This window comes from Lolium perenne, chromosome 6 (genome assembly GCF_019359855.2).
Source record: "Lolium perenne isolate Kyuss_39 chromosome 6, Kyuss_2.0, whole genome shotgun sequence".
Taxonomy (NCBI): Eukaryota; Viridiplantae; Streptophyta; class Magnoliopsida; order Poales; family Poaceae; genus Lolium; species Lolium perenne.
Genome location: NC_067249.2, coordinates 159,516,391 through 159,535,241, shown reverse-complemented (window position 1 = coordinate 159,535,241; position 18,851 = coordinate 159,516,391). Strand labels below are relative to the sequence as shown.

Sequence of the window (18,851 nt, the reverse complement as noted above, 5' to 3'; positions counted from 1 at the left end):
CGAGCTCCGCCACTGCTACCAGCTGCTTCGCCGTCGTCCACATCTACCTCGCGCACACTGCCATACCTTGCTGGAGCCGCGGTGAGCTCTCCCACCCCCTACTGCCGCCGCCGCATCGTCGGGTTCTCGTCAGAGACGACGATGAACCACGGCCCTCCGATCCATTTCTAATCCAACGCCCCCGCTTCGCCCATACCGTTTTGGGTTTAAACGCCCACTAACGGGTGGCCCCCGCTGTCAGGCAGCCCGCGCGGCACTGGACCGTGGCTGGGCTGGCCTTGGGCCGTTTAAATTGAATCTGGCCCGTTTAGTTTTCCCGCCGGCCTTTTTAATTCAAACTCAATTTAGTTAATTCAAATCAATTTCAATACTGCCTCAACTTTGAAATTCAATAGATTCAAATTGGCTAAACCAAATTTAGTGAACTTTATATGGTTGGAAAGCTACTGAAATTATCTAGCCAATGCCATTGGCCTCATGGCCAGATTCTTTGTAGAATTAATGTGATGAAAATAACAAGACAAGGACTTTTCCCTATTCAAATAATTCTTAAAAATCAACCAAAATAGATATTAAGTTAATTCCAACTCTAATAGCTCACATTTGACTTACACTATTTGTTTATGCAATAAAATGGTGTGGTCACGTTGCATGATCATGCCATAGTTTAATTAATGGATGATATGGCTAGTTTAACCAGTTGATATTGTCCAAAACTATTAAAGTAAATTATGTGGAGTCTTACACTTCACTTAAACTTGTCTCACATGAATTCATGGGATGTTTGGACCCCTGGTCCCAAACTCTCTTATATGAATTATTTGAGATTTAAATCAAAGATAGTGTTATTTAAATAGTATGAGGTGATCCACCTCATTTAAATCATTTTCCCAGTTGATGATGAACATTTGACTTAGGTCAATATGAGTTCATCCATGATTGTTTGAGAAATTAAATCTTAAGAAGATTTCAATGAGAGGAAATTATTTCTCAAGAACCCTATGGAAACTATCTTTTACATATGAAATACAAAGAAGTGAATTCTATTTAAACCCCACAACCCATGCACCCTAGTTAATTTATTTTGTGTGCATAGACTAGTTTGTGTGTTATATGTGATGTATGGAATAGCCATTGAATTAGTGAGTAATTATACTCGTATTCAAATTTAGACGGTAGCACCGGAGAGTACGCCGAAGAAGAAGGTTGCTACCAAGAGGAGGAGGAGGAACAGTTTGAGAACTACCAAGGCAAGCTAACATTCTTGCAAAGTGCAAAGCCCCTTGGGGCAAGGCACCATGTTTCTTATCTTTTCTTATATGAACCCATCCCAAGTTTTTACTTTACCAGTTTTTACTTGTTTTCTAAATGAGTTACTTTTATAGTTAACTTTGGTCAAAGTACAAGTTGATTACTAGAGTAGTGAGTTAGTCTTCTCCAAGCAAAGCAAGTTAGCACCCCTCATGAATTAGAGCTAGTGCTAATGAATTAAAACTTGACTACTCTAGATGGGAACAATGTGAATTTGAAGGATTTTTTGAAACCTTGGAATGAAGATGCTTTCCATTGAATGATTTTTGAAGGTGAATATGATCAAGAGAAGATGGTGATTTTTGATAAACAATGATGTTGGTTTGAATGCGATACCTTTCCAATTATTAAGTACCCCCACAATACCTGATTATGGGTAGGGCTTAACTGGAAGTTTATGCGTCTTAGTATGGGTTCCCTCTAAACAAGCGTCATCGGGGTTATGCCGAAAGCTGCCTCTACCACAAAAGAAAGGATATGATATGATGCGAAATGAGGTGAATGTCCGGCCCAAGCCCTGTGCAGTTCCCAGGCTGACTGTCTGTCTTCACTGGGAGGCCAAGCTCATGGGGAGAGGTGCTCATACTAGGGTTCGTAAGTGAAAGGTTATGGTTGATGATCCGCGTACTGTGTTACGATGATTCGGGGAAATCCCGACGGATGAAATCAAATGTTGTGGCACAAGTGTGCAACCTCTGCAGAGTGTAAACCTATTCGAATAGCCGCGTCCACGGTTACGGACGGTTGGAAAGGCCATACAGTTTCCGATGTCATATCTTTGAAAATGAGGTTGAAAAGGATGATGGTGAAATGACTTGTGGTGAATTGAATTGAAATCACCACTTGAATGGTGGGAATGACACTAATGTTCCCACTTGAGTTAGTTAGCACTTGAATAAGCTTTTCTCAAACTTTGTGAACTAAAACTAGCTTTATGCAAATAAACTAGAGCTTAGTAAACAATACTAGAATGTCTAGCACTTACATTAGTATTAGTTTGCGAGTACTCAACGTACTCACGGCTTTGTCCCTGGCTATTCAAATGGCCAGAGTATGAAGATGACCAAGGAGATGACCAGCAGGACGCCTACGACAACTAAGCGCCTTCCGACGTCAAGCGTTGGCCTGTGGACTAGAGAGTCCTTGTATCTTACGCTTCCGCTATGTTGAACTATGAACTTGTGTTTATTCGTTGATCAATAGATCAACTATTCGTGTAATATGGATCATGTGATTCCAATTTGTAAGACTTATGGGTTGTAATGAATGATGACTGTGATACTTAACTATTATGCCTCGCAACAACAATATTCCTGGGATTGCGATGTATGGCATAATAGGCATTCGGACTTAAAAATCCGGGTGTTGACACTAGCGGTCTTCTTGTGGCGAACCATGTCAAAGTGTTGTGTGTCTATTGTAGTAGTGGTGTGTACGAACTAGTTGTTATAAGGTCCTTGATCGTTAAAACTTGAATATTATAATCCTTCGTATCATCAATGAGTCAGAAGCAGCCATCTCTCTTGCCTCTGCCAAAAAAAAAAAACTTTGCTGTATTTCATAGTTTTCACAGAGTTGTCACAAGGTCCTTGATCATCAAAACTTGGATATTGCAATTCTTCATATCATCAATGGAACAGAAGTAGCCACCGAGACGAGACGATGTTACGGCATCAGAACTGAAGGAAAATAAGCGTAGTTCGGCCCAACAGAAGAAAACTTGCTCTTTCTGGAGAGGAGAGATTTGCATTGCAGCAACCTTTGGTTGTTCACAACAATGGCGTGACCGGGTGTTTATATATGGTAATCATATGGCTTGATTTATTTTGACAACCTGGAGGTCGTTAGAGTATGACAGAGTAAGCAAGATAATCATTGCACACACGTTGCTGTCGGAATTCAAACTCTATTTCTGGAAGAGAGAGAGGGAAAACTATGGCAGGTAACATTTGTGTGCAATGATTAATAATCCTATTTAAATTTGATGAATAGTTTGTAGATCCTTTATTTTCTATATTTTTGTTAACCGTGAAAAAAGCACAATTATATGATAATGATTTAGAAACAAATCTAATCGCTATTGATTTAGTAGACTATTTGTAGCAGCCCCATTGGATACTTTTTGCCAGCCAAATGAGCCACAGGTGCTATCTATAGAAAAAATCCAACTTTAGGGGCAACCTCCTGCCTTAACGGCAACATTCTCTCGTAACAAGAAAAATTAAGAATAGTCTCTATCCAGGAATTCCCAACAGACGCTATCGTCACCACGCAAAAAATCAACAATATACCCACAAGTTCTCACGTACGTTGTTACTACATATCATTTGAACGCCTATAAATACGTAGTGCATGCAGTGCCGAGACTCACACACTCACTGGCATCGGTAATTAATAAGCACACAGTGAAGCAACAGATCGAAGAAAGGGTTGGTTGCAATGGATCGTCGTGCTAGCTTCGCTGTCCCGGCGAGCATCCGCGTCAGGATTCCTGACCAGCTGCCGACGCTGTTCGAGCCGCAGAAGGCCATGCCGCACGTGCGCACCCGCTCCGACGCCGCTGAAGAAGTGCCGTCTCCGGAGCGCCGCCTCACCGTGCTGGCCCTCCAGCTCGCCGTCCTCGAGAAAGCCGCAAGCCGTCTCGGCACGCTGGCCTTCGTCTGGGCCACGGTCGTCCTCCTCGGCGGGTTCGCCATCACGCTGGGCCGGACCGACTTCTGGTGCATCACGGGCCTCCTCCTAATCGAGGGCACCCGCATCCTGGGCCGCAGCCACGAGCTGGAATGGCAGCACCAGGCCACTTGGCGCCGCCACCGGCCCGTGTCCTGCGCTATTGTGCGCGCCTTCTCCTGGATGCAGCTCGTCTCCGCCTCGGCGTGCGTGTCCCTCTCCCTCATCCGCCTCCTCCACCAGCACTATGGCGGCAGTGAGGAGGCCCGCACCAATCGGAGCGCCGCGCTGAACATCTTCTACGGCCTGGCGCTCGCTGAGGCACTCCTGTTCCTCGCCGAGAAGGCGCTGTGGCAGTGGAAGATGGGCCACCGACGCCTTCTCGAGCGCGTCGCCGAGGACTGCAACCTTGCTGACGCCTGCGGCGGCGAGGTCGCCGTCCGCCGCTTCTTTTATGACTCCTACTCATGCTGCCTCAACGGTAGCATCTTCGACGGCCTTCACATGGACCTCGTCTCCTACGCCGACGACCTCGTCACTATGGGCTCCCACGACGAGCAGATCCTTGGCGTCGGCATCCTCGTCTCTCTCGCCGAGTCCGACCGCTTCGCCGACGCCGCGCTCCGTAAGATAGGCGTGTCCGCGCCCACCATCGAGAGGCTCATCGAGATGCTAAGCTGGAAGGACTCGGCGGAGAGGGAGGTCCGGCGATCGGCGGCGGTAGTGGTGTCCATGCTCACAGAGAGGAAGCACATCGCCCTCCGCATCACCGGCATCCCCGGCGCTATCGAGTCCGTCGCCTCGCTACTCTACGCTGACCTCGACGAGCTCAACATCCTCGGCCTCTCAATCCTCAACAAGCTGGCTCACGACCACGATAACTGCGACAAGATCGGCAACACGCGCGGCCTCCTCGACAAGATCATCTCCTACTCCAGCATCGACCATGGGCGCCTGGCCCCGACAACGCCGAGGGACATGAGGCTCAAGGCGGTGAAGCAGTCGCTCCGCGTGGTGAAGAGGCTGGCTGGGACGACGGGGAACACCGGGAAGCTGCTCCGGAGGGAGCTAACTGACATCGTCTTTACCGTGAGCAACGTCAGGGAGGTGCTGCAGCACCATGACAAGAAGGTCCAGTCCGAGCTTCACCAGCTGGGCATTGAGATACTGACGAGCCTTGCCATGGACAAGGAGGCGAGGGAGGTCATCGGCGGGACGGGCGGCGTGGTGAGAGTGCTTGTCTCCATGTTCTTGTCTCCAGTGGCGGCGGCAGATTTTCGACATGCAGACGCGATCCGGGTGGAGGCCGGCGAGGCGCTCGCGATGCTGGCCCTGGAGAGCAAGAACAACTGTGGCGCGATCATAATGGCTCTTGGCGGAGGGGTCGGGAGGCTCGTTGCCGCGCTGAACGACCCTGTTGTCATCGTCGGTGCCGCTAGGATCCTGCACAACCTATGCTCCTATGCTGGCGACGAATGGCAGATCAAGCTGAAAGGAGTCACGGCCGGCGCCACCAAGGTGTTGAGGACAATCATGGTGGAGAAGGAGAAGGTCCTCAACATCTTCCTCGGGCTTGCGGCGCAGATGGTCCAGTTTATGGAGCCAAGGGAGCTCAAAGCAAGCCTCGCCACGGCGAGCGTGGTGGACACGGTCCTGGCGGGGACGCTGGTGCAGGTGCTGCGTCAGTACAGCCGCCCGTCCATGGACGTGCCTCGAGTCCGCCGGTACACCATCGAGCTCGCCGTCGCCATGATGCGGTCGGACGCTCGCTACGTGGCCCTGTTCGTCGAGCTCGGGATGGAGGGCGAGCTGAGACGCGTCGCTGGAACCACATCGCAGCTCGAGTGCTTCAATGTCTTCTCCGGAAGCGTAGGGCTCAGTCGACACACCATCAATGTTAGCTCGCTCGTCACGTCGGCGTTGGAGTTGATGAAGAAGAACTGATCGAATCGGCAACTAGGTACCTCCTACGGAATTAATCTATCCTATGTGTGTAAACTCGTGTATTTCCTGTGCCTATTGTGATTTGTAATGTTAATCTAATCGTGTATGCATGTTGGTGTGGTATGTATTTCATCATTGTATCAATATTGTATCATTTAATCGGCTTCCCTATATATATATATATATTAATAAGCTTTTGGCTTCTGCTAACCCTAACTCACCTAAGATTTATGTACGTCTATGTCAATTTTTAAAACAAGAATTATACTCAAATGAACGTTGCGACCATCACTACCGGGAAATTTATTTTTAGCGAGTGTGTTAGTTCAGAATCCACAAACAGACTGTTTGCCTGGATGTCAAACAAGAAAATACTCGGCAAACATGACCACAAAAAAAAAAAAAAAACACTTAGCAAATAATCACAATCGACAAAGATTTTTAAAAATAATCGGCAAACACACAACTCTGACAAAAAAACGTAAAAAGCACTCGGCGATACGTGGCAACCGCGGTCGCAACAAATGGCGCCATAACAAGGCTATGAAGATCTTTTTCTATATATTGATTTTCTCCATTTCATTGTATATTTTTATATAATGAGCCTAAAATTATTGTATAAGTGCATATTGTCGTTTCAATAATGTCGCCAAATGAAATTTTCTACTTTTTTGTATACCCTCAAAATCATAATAAGTGTCGTTGTTTAGTATAAAGTTGTACTAAATCGGCAAGAGGTTATATGGATCGGAGGGAGTATAAAAAATCATTTTGTAAGTACGAAAATGACATAAAAATAGGTTATCTGGCACATTTTTTCTAACTTTTTTGCTCATTATTTTATCTCGTTTTTGTTATCTGAATTATTTGTCCCGTTCATATCCATGCTCATGGCCTAGCTATCGGCGAGGATGGATGAGAGAGGGAAGGAGAGGTGAGTATGGAGGATGGAGGAAAGGAGGGTTCATGGAGAGGAGGGAGAAGAGGATGTAGGATGAAGGCCAGAGGTAATGGAGGCTGCAGGGAGGGTCGCTAGAGGGTCATCGGAGGTTGGTGGAGAGGAGGAAGGAGGAGTGGATGGAGGAGTAGAAGGAATGAGGAAAGGAGAGGAGCAGGAGGAGGAGGAGGAGGAGGAGGAGAGGAGAGGAGATGAGGAGATGGAATGTGTGGAGGAGGAGGGAGGAGGGAATAGAAGGGGTAAGTAGCCGTCCATTTTGAATTTTCGAGGCAGGAATGTTACGAGTGGCGCACCATGAGTTGGTGCGCCATTGCTATTTATTTTTTGAAAATTCTGCCTGAAATCTAAAACCTAAAAATGTCATGTTTCTTTTTCGATGTTGATGAATCTAAAAATTGTCTAAACGCCTAGAGGGCGTTGAATCGGATGTAAAATTTCGTGTAGATACATATTCATACAAAAAAGTTTTTCATCGAAGTCGTATGCAACCAAAAATCCTGTTTTACTAAAACATGACGCTATTTTGCAAAAAAAAGTCAAAATTCATGTTTGTTAATTTTCATTAAACTAGATGCCATAATACATGGGCATCTTGAAGAATTTTATTTTTTGAAATTTCTATCTATTTCTTTTATTTTTTTCAAAATTGTAAAGACGATCCATGGGTGGGTAGGAGTTACATGTGGCACACCACATATAGTTGCGCCACAGGTAGTAGTGGGCACACCAACACGTGGTGCGCTACTGATAACTCCTACCCATCTATGCCCTTATCGGCACACAGTGGCACACCTATGCTTGGTGCGCCATTGCTAAGTGTGGGGAGTTGGTCAAACCATGGCCACACATAGTGGTGGCACACTGCTCACAAGGTGCGCCACTGGTAACATGGTTACCAGTGGAGCACATCTCTGTGGTGCGCTACTCCTATATAGCAGTGGCTCACTAGTATAGTGGTGCGCGAGTGCTAGTCATCCTTGGCTAGATCTTTTTCTAGTAGTGTTAATTTGAGGAAAATTAGCTAGATCATGCACTTAACCGTGGTATAATTTGTCGAAACGAGTTTATATTGTGCACACGTGTGTACCTTTGAATGACGAACAATGTTGGCAAAGGAATTTTTCAATTTATTTGCACCAAATTTCATTTTTGAGTGCCAAAACCGAGTTTTTTGTGGATCATCTACATGAAGTGCAATCTGGACTTGTGTAAACCCTATCTACAGAAAATAGTAGACACGTTTTTTTTATGGTTCACATACCTTCTGATGATACCTTTTAGGAATTTCTCGTATTTTGTACGGTTTCATGCCAGTATAAGAGGAAGCGGGACAAATTTGGACTTGATGTTTTCTTTGGCTTGTTCCTAATTATTTTTCAAAAAACATTTTTAGGTGCAAAACGTGTTATTTCAATGGAGATACTATATCGGTTTCGCAATTCCCTCCGGTGTGCTCGTCGAGCCTGTTCTGGTAAAATGTTATTTCAAGCGAGACCAAATATAAGCACAACTAGTGTAAAAAAAAATAGAAATATAAAAAACCTTCGCACTTTGTCACTTTATATCACCTATATAGTTGCAGAATAAAATAACAAACTTAAATACATCAGTTATTATGAATAACTATTTATAGAAAGAGATATCTAGTTTTGTGCCCCTCCTTCCTTAGTTCTACTCAGTTTTCACCTGCCTTTATACTTTTCCTCAATTTTGTCCAAATCCTTATTTGAAAATCTCATAAGAAGGATAGATGGACATTGTCGTCGGGTCAATGGCATTGACCTTTATGCTGATATGTGGATCCACGTAGGACCGCAGCGTGTGGGTCTACGTAGGGGCCATGGCATGTGAGTCCGTCGCACATGTCCTTTCCCTAGACAATTTGGGAAGCAAAACGGAGCAACTTTTCTCTCTATCTCACTAACCTCCTATCTCTCTTTTTCTCGAAACAAATCAAGGCACTTTTTATCTCTCTCTCTCTCTCTCACATCATCCATTCTTTTTTGTCCAATTTGTTTGGAGTAGTGTCTCTTTTTCTTTAGCTTACATATTTCAGTTTCGTCCAATTTGGTAGCAAACATATAGAAACAAAATACAGATACAAGATAACCTAGCTTATATATATACATTAGCAACATAAAGGTTCATAACATATAGGCTACTAACAGCACTCAATACACGATACATAGTTTCAACAAAATGGGCTGCTTATGAAGCAGCATCACGCACAAACACAGTTCAACAGACATCCATTCTTCTACCCCTCCTCATCGTTTCCAGTTGTTGTCGCTTCCTCTCCTTCTTGCTGCCAAGACCCTTGACCTTCTTCATCCCTCTCGAAGGCCTGGTTGTCAAGGCGACACAGGTAAATTATGAATGCCTTGTTCTTAGCCATGAAGGCATACACATTGACGGTATGTCCCACCTTACGGCAGGTGGAGCCAAGGGATTCAACATGCATCATGACAATGTTGAAGCCACGACCGATCGACTTGTCGCAGAAGGGGCAAATGTACAAGTATCCTACCCAGCGGCCATCAAGTTGGCCCGACTCGAGCGTCCTCAAGACATGCCGAGCCTTCATGTGGAAGGACTGAGTGCCACTGTCAGCGTCATCATTGGTCTACCTGTTACATAGCAACATTCAAGCTGAGTGAATTGCAACGTGATGGTCAGAGTTAACTAAAAGATGATCCTAACATAAACATGGCAAAAACAAATGAGGCAGCCTCAGTTTAACATTGGACATACTTATTTTCAGAGATAGAGATGGTGAACCAAAGATCATGCACAACGAATTTGTACACACCAATGGTTCGGTAACCCAACCTTAAATATATGAATCATTTGAGTGCCCAACAATTCATCATCGGTGGATGATCCCCACATCGCACTAAATCACTACTATTAGGCCCTTCCTATCATTCCACAATCCGAAGGAAAAAGAGTATCCGATGAAGGAAATCGTATCTGATCTTTCACCTTCCTCGTATCGATGCTTTCCACCGCGTCACTAGGTTGTTCATCGCTCTTTCTTATCTTAATGGATCACCCAACTGTATTCTGGGATGTGTGCATTCCACAATCCCTTAAGGAAGAGGTTCACTACAGCCTTGCTTGTTAATGGGTTTCTGACTTCACATCACAGTGCTAGACTAGGGATATGCTGGATACTGACTTCTTTCCAAGAGCTCCATCAGCCCTGCTTAGCCATCCTAACATGAACATGGCAAAAAGAAATGAGGCAACCTCAGTTTAACATTGGACACATGTATGCACTCGGAAATGGACTTAATGCATAAGGAATTTGTACATACCAATGGATAACTAACCCCACTTTGATTATATGAATCATTTGAGTGCCCAAAAATTCATCACTAGCGAAAAACCATCAAAGGCACGACAGTTCCCAAATCTTAAAATAATAATATCCTGAGTTTAATTATTTGCATATATAACTTGCATATATGAGATTAGTTACTTGTATAAATTAACCAAGTGAGTTTAATTGATTGCACAAATTAACTGAGTGAGTTTAAATCCCTAAATCTAAAATGCGAGCAGATGCAAGGAAATTATAGATCTGTGCTAGCAACAAACCCTAGGCACCATATGCGAGCATGGTCTAGTTACTAGATCCGAGCACAGCCGGCCGAAAATCATCGACGATGGTCGTGTCGTAGGGGTTCGGCGGCGCGATGTAGGGATCCTCCAAGTACGGGTCCCAATCTAGCAGCCACTACCCGCTATCGTCTTCTTCATTGCTTCTGGAGACGAGGGCCTAGACGTCGGAAACTGGGACGGCGGCCTGGATTTCAGCGGCCGCGCCGACAGTTTTGGAGGTGGTTGTAACGGCCCCGGGTAGCACCCCTATTAGATTTTGTCTGTTCTTTTTCTTTTATGCATCATCATAGCATATGCATCATATCATCCATGATTTTATCAAATAAAACTATTTTATAAACCCCCCTTGTCTTTTCCTTTAAATAAAACCTAAGTCTCTCTCTCATAATTCTTATTTTATAATTAAGCCTTTACAACAAATAAATTTTGAATATGAAGGTGTTTTGTTTTGGTTACAAATAAATTAAATATTTTGAAAACTAGTTTTTGAAGCTTACTCTCTTTCTGGTTCAAATTCAAAACAGAACTGAATTCAATTTTCAAATGGTTTGTAAAAATGAAAACAGGAAAACCTAACCTAACCTCTAACCTGGCCTCTTCCCTCTCCTCTGGCCTTTTCCTCCTCTAGCCGGTGGCCCAAGTTTCCCTCCTGGCAGCCCAGCCCACCGGCCCGCGTACCCCTTCAACAAAGGCCTCCTTCTTTCTTTTTCCTCCGTCCTCGTCACGCAGGAAAACGACGGGATGAGCACGCACGGCGCGTGCGAGCTCCCAGTGGTCCTCCCTCTCCAACCACCGCACCACGCCGCGCCTCCCTTTCTCCTCCTTTTAATCCCCTCTGGAAACCCTAGCTTTCCCCTCTTCCTCCCCTCGCGCCGCCAATTGCTTTCTCCCCTTTTTTTTCTCTCTTCTCTGTGAAGCAACCGAGAGAACCACCGCACCTTCCCCGTCGTCTCCCTGCCGATTCCGGCTGCCCCGCACCGCGCCGCCACCACCATGAGCTTCGCCTACCTCTCCTGGTTCACCTCGTGCAAGGAATCGCCTTGGGGCCCCTCAAATCATCGCCAATCCGCCGTTCCCTTCTCCGGCCCCGACCAGCAACTCCTCCAATTCCGGCCGCCACCGACAACCTCCATCGCCGCCGTCTACTCCTTGAGCTTCACGGTGAGCAGGGCTATCTCCTCGACCTTGTCCCGACCCCTAGATCCCTCTCTATCGTCTTCTATTGTTGATGCCGGCCACCTCCTCCACAGTTCCTCGTCGCCGGCGACCTCTCCGGTGACCCCCGACGACGGCGCCACCCGTTTCTGGTCCAGCGCACCGAGACGAAGCCATCGCACACCCGCGCGCGCCCAGGGACGCACTGCCTCGACACGCGCGCGTCCGCGCCCCCGCGGTGACCGCCCGCGTCTGGAACGTGCACGGCGTCGAACGCCTTGTGTGCGTGCACGCATGGTTGGCCAGCGCGGCGTCCACGTCAACCCATCCGGCCCCACCCGTCAGCGCCTCGGGCTAGATCCCCGCCCGGTGAGAAACCATCCTCAGATCCAGATCCGTTTCGTTTTGCAAAGAGGCCCCTGGCCGTTTTGATTCCTAACCCGCAGTCCCTGCCTCTGGTTCTTTGCAAGAAAACCCCCTGCCTGTATTCAAAACCAACCCGGGGTCCTTCCCCCTGTTTCGAAATTAAAACTGAACCCTTATCCTAATTAAATAATTTCTGTTTTCCTATTTTAAATACTAAACACTAATCTGTTAATAACTTTTAATCTGTAACTCGAATAAAAATATGTTCTATATGAAAATTGATCAGAAAAATGTGCTGAACATGAATATGCCATCCATATGCTTGTTTACATCTTGCATCACGTCCCACGATGATAGTTATGCATGTTCACCTAACATATATGCGGAGTATTTTGGATTTCCAACTATGGTTTTCCCCGCTCCGCTTAATATTGAAGTAGCGCACCCCTGCCATGTTATGCCATGCTAATAAACACTTAAATTTGCCGGTAGGAATGCAACTCCAACCTAATTTGATTATCCGGGGTTCCGACTCCGATTAATTGGATAAGTGCATCGCATCATCCTTGTCATGTCATGCATATCATCTTGATCATGCTGGATCTTCTTTATCCGTAGTAGTAAGACTTGCATCCGTTGTTTGTTCCAGCATTTGCTTCTTCCCGGATAGGATCACGAAGTGTTGATGTGAGATACGACGAGTTCTTCGACAAGTTCTGCTGCAGCTTTTCACAGGCGAGCCCACCCCTTCACCTATTTTACATTTACATGCTCTTTTGATCTATTGCTATCCCTATGTTGCGATTCTGTTGTGTCACGTGTCCTATCCACCTGTTACCTATATGTCCGAGATACACCTCCTCGCCCTACCTATTGTTTGTTGTTTGCCAGCTTTGCGAGTCGTAGGCGAGTTTAGGGTCTTGTTGATATCTCGAGATGTTCGGGATATCTTGTCGGGAGGTTATCACATGCTATATCTTTTGTTGGAGATAATCACACTTTACTTTATTGTTAACAACTAAAATTGTAAGCAGAGGCATCTGTGAGTCCCTTTGCGAAAGCATCGGAACTTTGACTCGCTAATGTCCCCTAGGACCCGAGTTCTTGTTATCTGTTCCGAGATTGAGCGCTCTACCCGTACGTGGGGGAGTGGGACCCCCATCACCCACTACCTTTCCTCGAGTCTGTTTATTGGGAGCCACAACCTTGGTTTTATTTGCTCATATGCACGATGCACGATTTACTTCTGTTGCCTTCGGGTGTTTATATTATGTTCTGTACTCATATCGTGGAACGATTAGCGACAGCAGGTTGTTCACACTTAGCTTAGCCGTTGGCACAAACCTCTGGGTCCGTATCGGAGTACGGCCGAACTTCGTCACGGGTAGCTTAGTTGGGTGGCTCCCATTAAACTTTCTCTTGCGTTGGGAACGGTCTTGTTGTGAGACTCCACCTGTAGTAAGTGGGTTCGAGCATGCGTATGGTTACATTTGGGCAACCCCTGCAGGGTGTACATCTTATCGATAAGCCGTGTCCGCGGTTATGGACGACTTGGAATTGTATAGCTTGATCATAGAACAACTTACACCTTTATGTTGTTAATAATAATTTGCTAATAACTTGATTAGTAATTTAGCATTACTACAACCGATACCTAATAAAACTTGTCCACCGTTGAGTGCCTTTTACATTGCCTCTTCGCAATTGTTGAAGGGGATATGTGTAATCAGCTGGGTTATGTTTGTGTAGTATTTATCTGTTACCTTGTGCGCTCTCTTATCTTCTCTGAGTAGACGGATGTTGTAGCGTGTCTCTATTGGATAGTAGCTTTGCTGCCGCTAAACTCCACATATAGCCGGGTGAAGTTTATACCGCCCACCAGCGAGCATAGCTGGTCTTGTCTCGCAAGTACGTGCCAATGGTACTTACCCTCGCCTTTCTTTTCTTTTTGTCTCCTCCCCCCTTTTGTCGGCAACCGATGGCCCGACTTTGAAAGGTACGAGATGATGACGTTAGCAAGGTTACCCTTCTGGCTTGGCCTGGGCAGGGTTATGGACGCCGCTGGTTATCTTCAGGACTCTTAGTCCAATTTGTATCTTGTCCGTACTCGGACGTATTTGATCTTCTGTATGATTTGGATCTTTGTATGTATCTATTTGTATCTTGACTCGTAGGAGTCGTTGTTGTATATATGTATCTTGTGGGCTCTATTGTAATCCTGTTGTAATGTTACCGCTCGTGTTAATTCCTCTGGCATCACGTGTGTGATTCTTCGCGCACGTCGTGTCGGAGGGCGTCTCTGAATCGATATCGTGCGGATTTCGGCGGGATCGCTGGAATCCTCATGGTACCGGTTCCGGGGCGTCACAAGTTGGTATCAGAGCCCAGGTTGACGGTACCCCACTAGTCCAACCTGTAGGATAACCTTGCCGACGTACGTTAGTGTCAAAACCTATTTTCTGAAAATTCGTTGGATAGATCTGATTAGTTCTGATTTTTCTCCTTACCTCTGTTCTTTCTCCTCTTACCTTTGCGAGTTTTGAGTCTTCTCTCTTATCTGAGTTTTATTGAGTCTCAGGTTCCGACATGGGTTGGACGATCTTTGCCTCACCTATTAGGTCCGATCTTCGGAGTATTCCGACAGAGGCGTATCATCAACACCGGAACAACGACTTCTTGTTAGTGGTGTCGAGAAGATCAACACTTCGCCAGAAGAAGGTTCCACCTCGAGGTCGGGTGATTGTCAACATGGTACAAGAAGACTCGATAGTTTAAACAACTCCCCCTTGGCTTGACGTGGAACCTCGGGGCGAGGTTCCTTGTTAGTGGTGTCGATTGTAACGGCCCCGGGTAGCACCCCTATTAGATTTTGTCTGTTCTTTTTCTTTTATGCATCATCATAGCATATGCATCATATCATCCATGATTTTATCAAATAAAACTATTTTATAAACCCCCCTTGTCTTTTCCTTTAAATAAAACCTAAGTCTCTCTCTCATAATTCTTATTTTATAATTAAGCCTTTACAACAAATAAATTTTGAATATGAAGGTGTTTTGTTTTGGTTACAAATAAATTAAATATTTTGAAAACTAGTTTTTGAAGCTTACTCTCTTTCTGGTTCAAATTCAAAACAGAACTGAATTCAATTTTCAAATGGTTTGTAAAAATGAAAACAGGAAAACCTAACCTAACCTCTAACCTGGCCTCTTCCCTCTCCTCTGGCCTTTTCCTCCTCTAGCCGGTGGCCCAAGTTTCCCTCCTGGCAGCCCAGCCCACCGGCCCGCGTACCCCTTCAACAAAGGCCTCCTTCTTTCTTTTTCCTCCGTCCTCGTCACGCAGGAAAACGACGGGATGAGCACGCACGGCGCGTGCGAGCTCCCAGTGGTCCTCCCTCTCCAACCACCGCACCACGCCGCGCCTCCCTTTCTCCTCCTTTTAATCCCCTCTGGAAACCCTAGCTTTCCCCTCTTCCTCCCCTCGCGCCGCCAATTGCTTTCTCCCCTTTTTTTCTCTCTTCTCTGTGAAGCAACCGAGAGAACCACCGCACCTTCCCCGTCGTCTCCCTGCCGATTCCGGCTGCCCCGCACCGCGCCGCCACCACCATGAGCTTCGCCTACCTCTCCTGGTTCACCTCGTGCAAGGAATCGCCTTGGGGCCCCTCAAATCATCGCCAATCCGCCGTTCCCTTCTCCGGCCCCGACCAGCAACTCCTCCAATTCCGGCCGCCACCGACAACCTCCGTCGCCGCCGTCTACTCCTTGAGCTTCACGGTGAGCAGGGCTATCTCCTCGACCTTGTCCCGACCCCTAGATCCCTCTCTATCGTCTTCTATTGTTGATGCCGGCCACCTCCTCCACAGTTCCTCGTCGCCGGCGACCTCTCCGGTGACCCCCGACGACGGCGCCACCCGTTTCTGGTCCAGCGCACCGAGACGAAGCCATCGCACACCCGCGCGCGCCCAGGGATGCACTGCCTCGACACGCGCGCGTCCGCGCCCCCGCGGTGACCGCCCGCGTCTGGAACGTGCACGGCGTCGAACGCCTTGTGTGCGTGCACGCATGGTTGGCCAGCGCGGCGTCCACGTCAACCCATCCGGCCCCACCCGTCAGCGCCTCGGGCTAGATCCCCGCCCGGTGAGAAACCATCCTCAGATCCAGATCCGTTTCGTTTTGCAAAGAGGCCCCTGGCAGTTTTGATTCCTAACCCGCAGTCCCTGCCTCTGGTTCTTTGCAAGAAAACCCCCTGCCTGTATTCAAAACCAACCCGGGGTCCTTCCCCCTGTTTCGAAATTAAAACTGAACCCTTATCCTAATTAAATAATTTCTGTTTTCCTATTTTAAATACTAAACACTAATCTGTTAATAACTTTTAATCTGTAACTCGAATAAAAATATGTTCTATATGAAAATTGATCAGAAAAATGTGCTGAACATGAATATGCCATCCATATGCTTGTTTACATCTTGCATCATGTCCCACGATGATAGTTATGCATGTTCACCTAACATATATGCGGAGTATTTTGGATTTCCAACTATGGTTTTCCCCGCTCCGCTTAATATTGAAGTAGCGCACCCCTGCCATGTTATGCCATGCTAATAAACACTTAAATTTGCCGGTAGGAATGCAACTCCAACCTAATTTGATTATCCGGGGTTCCGACTCCGATTAATTGGATAAGTGCATCGCATCATCCTTGTCATGTCATGCATATCATCTTGATCATGCTGGATCTTCTTTATCCGTAGTAGTAAGACTTGCATCCGTTGTTTGTTCCAGCATTTGCTTCTTCCCGGATAGGATCACGAAGTGTTGATGTGAGATACGACGAGTTCTTCGACAAGTTCTTCTGCAGCTTTTCACAGGCGAGCCCACCCCTTCACCTATTTTACATTTACATGCTCTTTTGATCTATTGCTATCCCTATGTTGCGATTCTGTTGTGTCACGTGTCCTATCCACCTGTTACCTATATGTCCGAGATACACCTCCTCGCCCTACCTATTGTTTGTTGTTTGCCAGCTTTGCGAGTCGTAGGCGAGTTTAGGGTCTTGTTGATATCTCGAGATGTTCGGGATATCTTGTCGGGAGGTTATCACATGCTATATCTTTTGTTGGAGATAATCACACTTTACTTTATTGTTAACAACTAAAATTGTAAGCAGAGGCATCTGTGAGTCCCTTTGCGAAAGCATCGGAACTTTGACTCGCTAATGTCCCCTAGGACCCGAGTTCTTGTTATCTGTTCCGAGATTGAGCGCTCTACCCGTACGTGGGGGAGTGGGACCCCCATCACCCACTACCTTTCCTCGAGTCTGTTTATTGGGAGCCACAACCTTGGTTTTATTTGCTCATATGCACGATGCACGATTTACTTCTGTTGCCTTCGGGTGTTTATATTATGTTCTGTACTCATATCGTGGAACGATTAGCGACAGCAGGTTGTTCACACTTAGCTTAGCCGTTGGCACAAACCTCTGGGTCCGTATCGGAGTACGGCCGAACTTCGTCACGGGTAGCTTAGTTGGGTGGCTCCCATTAAACTTTCTCTTGCATTGGGAACGGTCTTGTTGTGAGACTCCACCTGTAGTAAGTGGGTTCGAGCATGCGTATGGTTACATTTGGGCAACCCCTGCAGGGTGTACATCTTATCGATAAGCCGTGTCCGCGGTTATGGACGACTTGGAATTGTATAGCTTGATCATAGAACAACTTACACCTTTATGTTGTTAATAATAATTTGCTAATAACTTGATTAGTAATTTAGCATTACTACAACCGATACCTAATAAAACTTGTCCACCGTTGAGTGCCTTTTACATTGCCTCTTCGCAATTGTTGAAGGGGATATGTGTAATCAGCTGGGTTATGTTTGTGTAGTATTTATCTGTTACCTTGTGCGCTCTCTTATCTTCTCTGAGTAGACGGATGTTGTAGCGTGTCTCTATTGGATAGTAGCTTTGCTGCCGCTAAACTCCACATATAGCCGGGTGAAGTTTATACCGCCCACCAGCGAGCATAGCTGGTCTTGTCTCGCAAGTACGTGCCAATGGTACTTACCCTCGCCTTTCTTTTCTTTTTGTCTCCTCCCCCCTTTTGTCGGCAACCGATGGCCCGACTTTGACAGGTACGAGATGATGACGTTAGCAAGGTTACCCTTCTGGCTTGGCCTGGGCAGGGTTATGGACGCCGCTGGTTATCTTCAGGACTCTTAGTCCAATTTGTATCTTGTCCGTACTCGGACGTATTTGATCTTCTGTATGATTTGGATCTTTGTATGTATCTATTTGTATCTTGACTCGTAGGAGTCGTTGTTGTATATATGTATCTTGTGGGCTCTATTGTAATCCTGTTGTAATGTTACCGCTCGTGTTAATTCCTCTGGCATCACGTGTGTGATTCTTCGCGCACGTCGTGTCGGAGGGCGTCTCTGAATCGATATCGTGCGGATTTCGGCGGGATCGCTGGAATCCTCATGGTACCGGTTCCGGGGCGTCACAGTGGTGACAGACACCGCGCTCTCCTTCTCCATCTTCGATGGTGGGAAGCGGTTGAGTGGGCGAGGGTTCTTCCCTCTTTTTTTGGTATGAACAAAGTTGTTTCCCTTGGAGGGTTGGGACTGGGGAGGTGGATAGAGAGAGGGTCTCTATATGTTCATATGAAATTGCCAACGTTTTCGTGTTACCGCCCACAGATACGCGTACACTGCTGCACAGTGCACCGTGGACACGTGTGCGATACTGCACCTTTCATACACGTATGACACATGTTCACCAGCCATCGTGATAAGGGGTGGCCCGATCTTCTCAATAAGCAACGGT

General features: G+C 46.5%; 1 protein-coding gene and 1 long non-coding RNA gene across 2 annotated transcripts; both read left to right on the top strand.

The window, feature by feature from the left end:
- The first annotated feature begins 3,697 nt into the window (after positions 1-3,697).
- LOC127307070 (uncharacterized) lies at positions 3,698-6,069 on the top strand. Its single transcript, XM_051337767.1, has one exon. The coding sequence runs from the start codon at positions 3,751-3,753 to the stop codon at positions 5,923-5,925; it is 2,175 nt and encodes a 724-aa protein (XP_051193727.1). The 5' UTR covers positions 3,698-3,750; the 3' UTR covers positions 5,926-6,069.
- Positions 6,070-16,543: 10,474 nt separating this feature from the next.
- On the top strand, positions 16,544-18,406 carry LOC139832825 (uncharacterized). Its single transcript, XR_011747385.1, has 2 exons — positions 16,544-16,896; positions 18,158-18,406. It is a non-coding gene; the product is annotated as an uncharacterized lncRNA (long non-coding RNA).
- The last annotated feature ends 445 nt before the right edge of the window (positions 18,407-18,851 follow it).

Bases quoted from the DNA above. Each gene is read 5' to 3' on its own strand.
- LOC127307070 (XM_051337767.1), top strand. From the start codon at position 3,751: ATGGATCGTCGTGCTAGCTTCGCTGTCCCGGCGAGCATCCGCGTCAGG.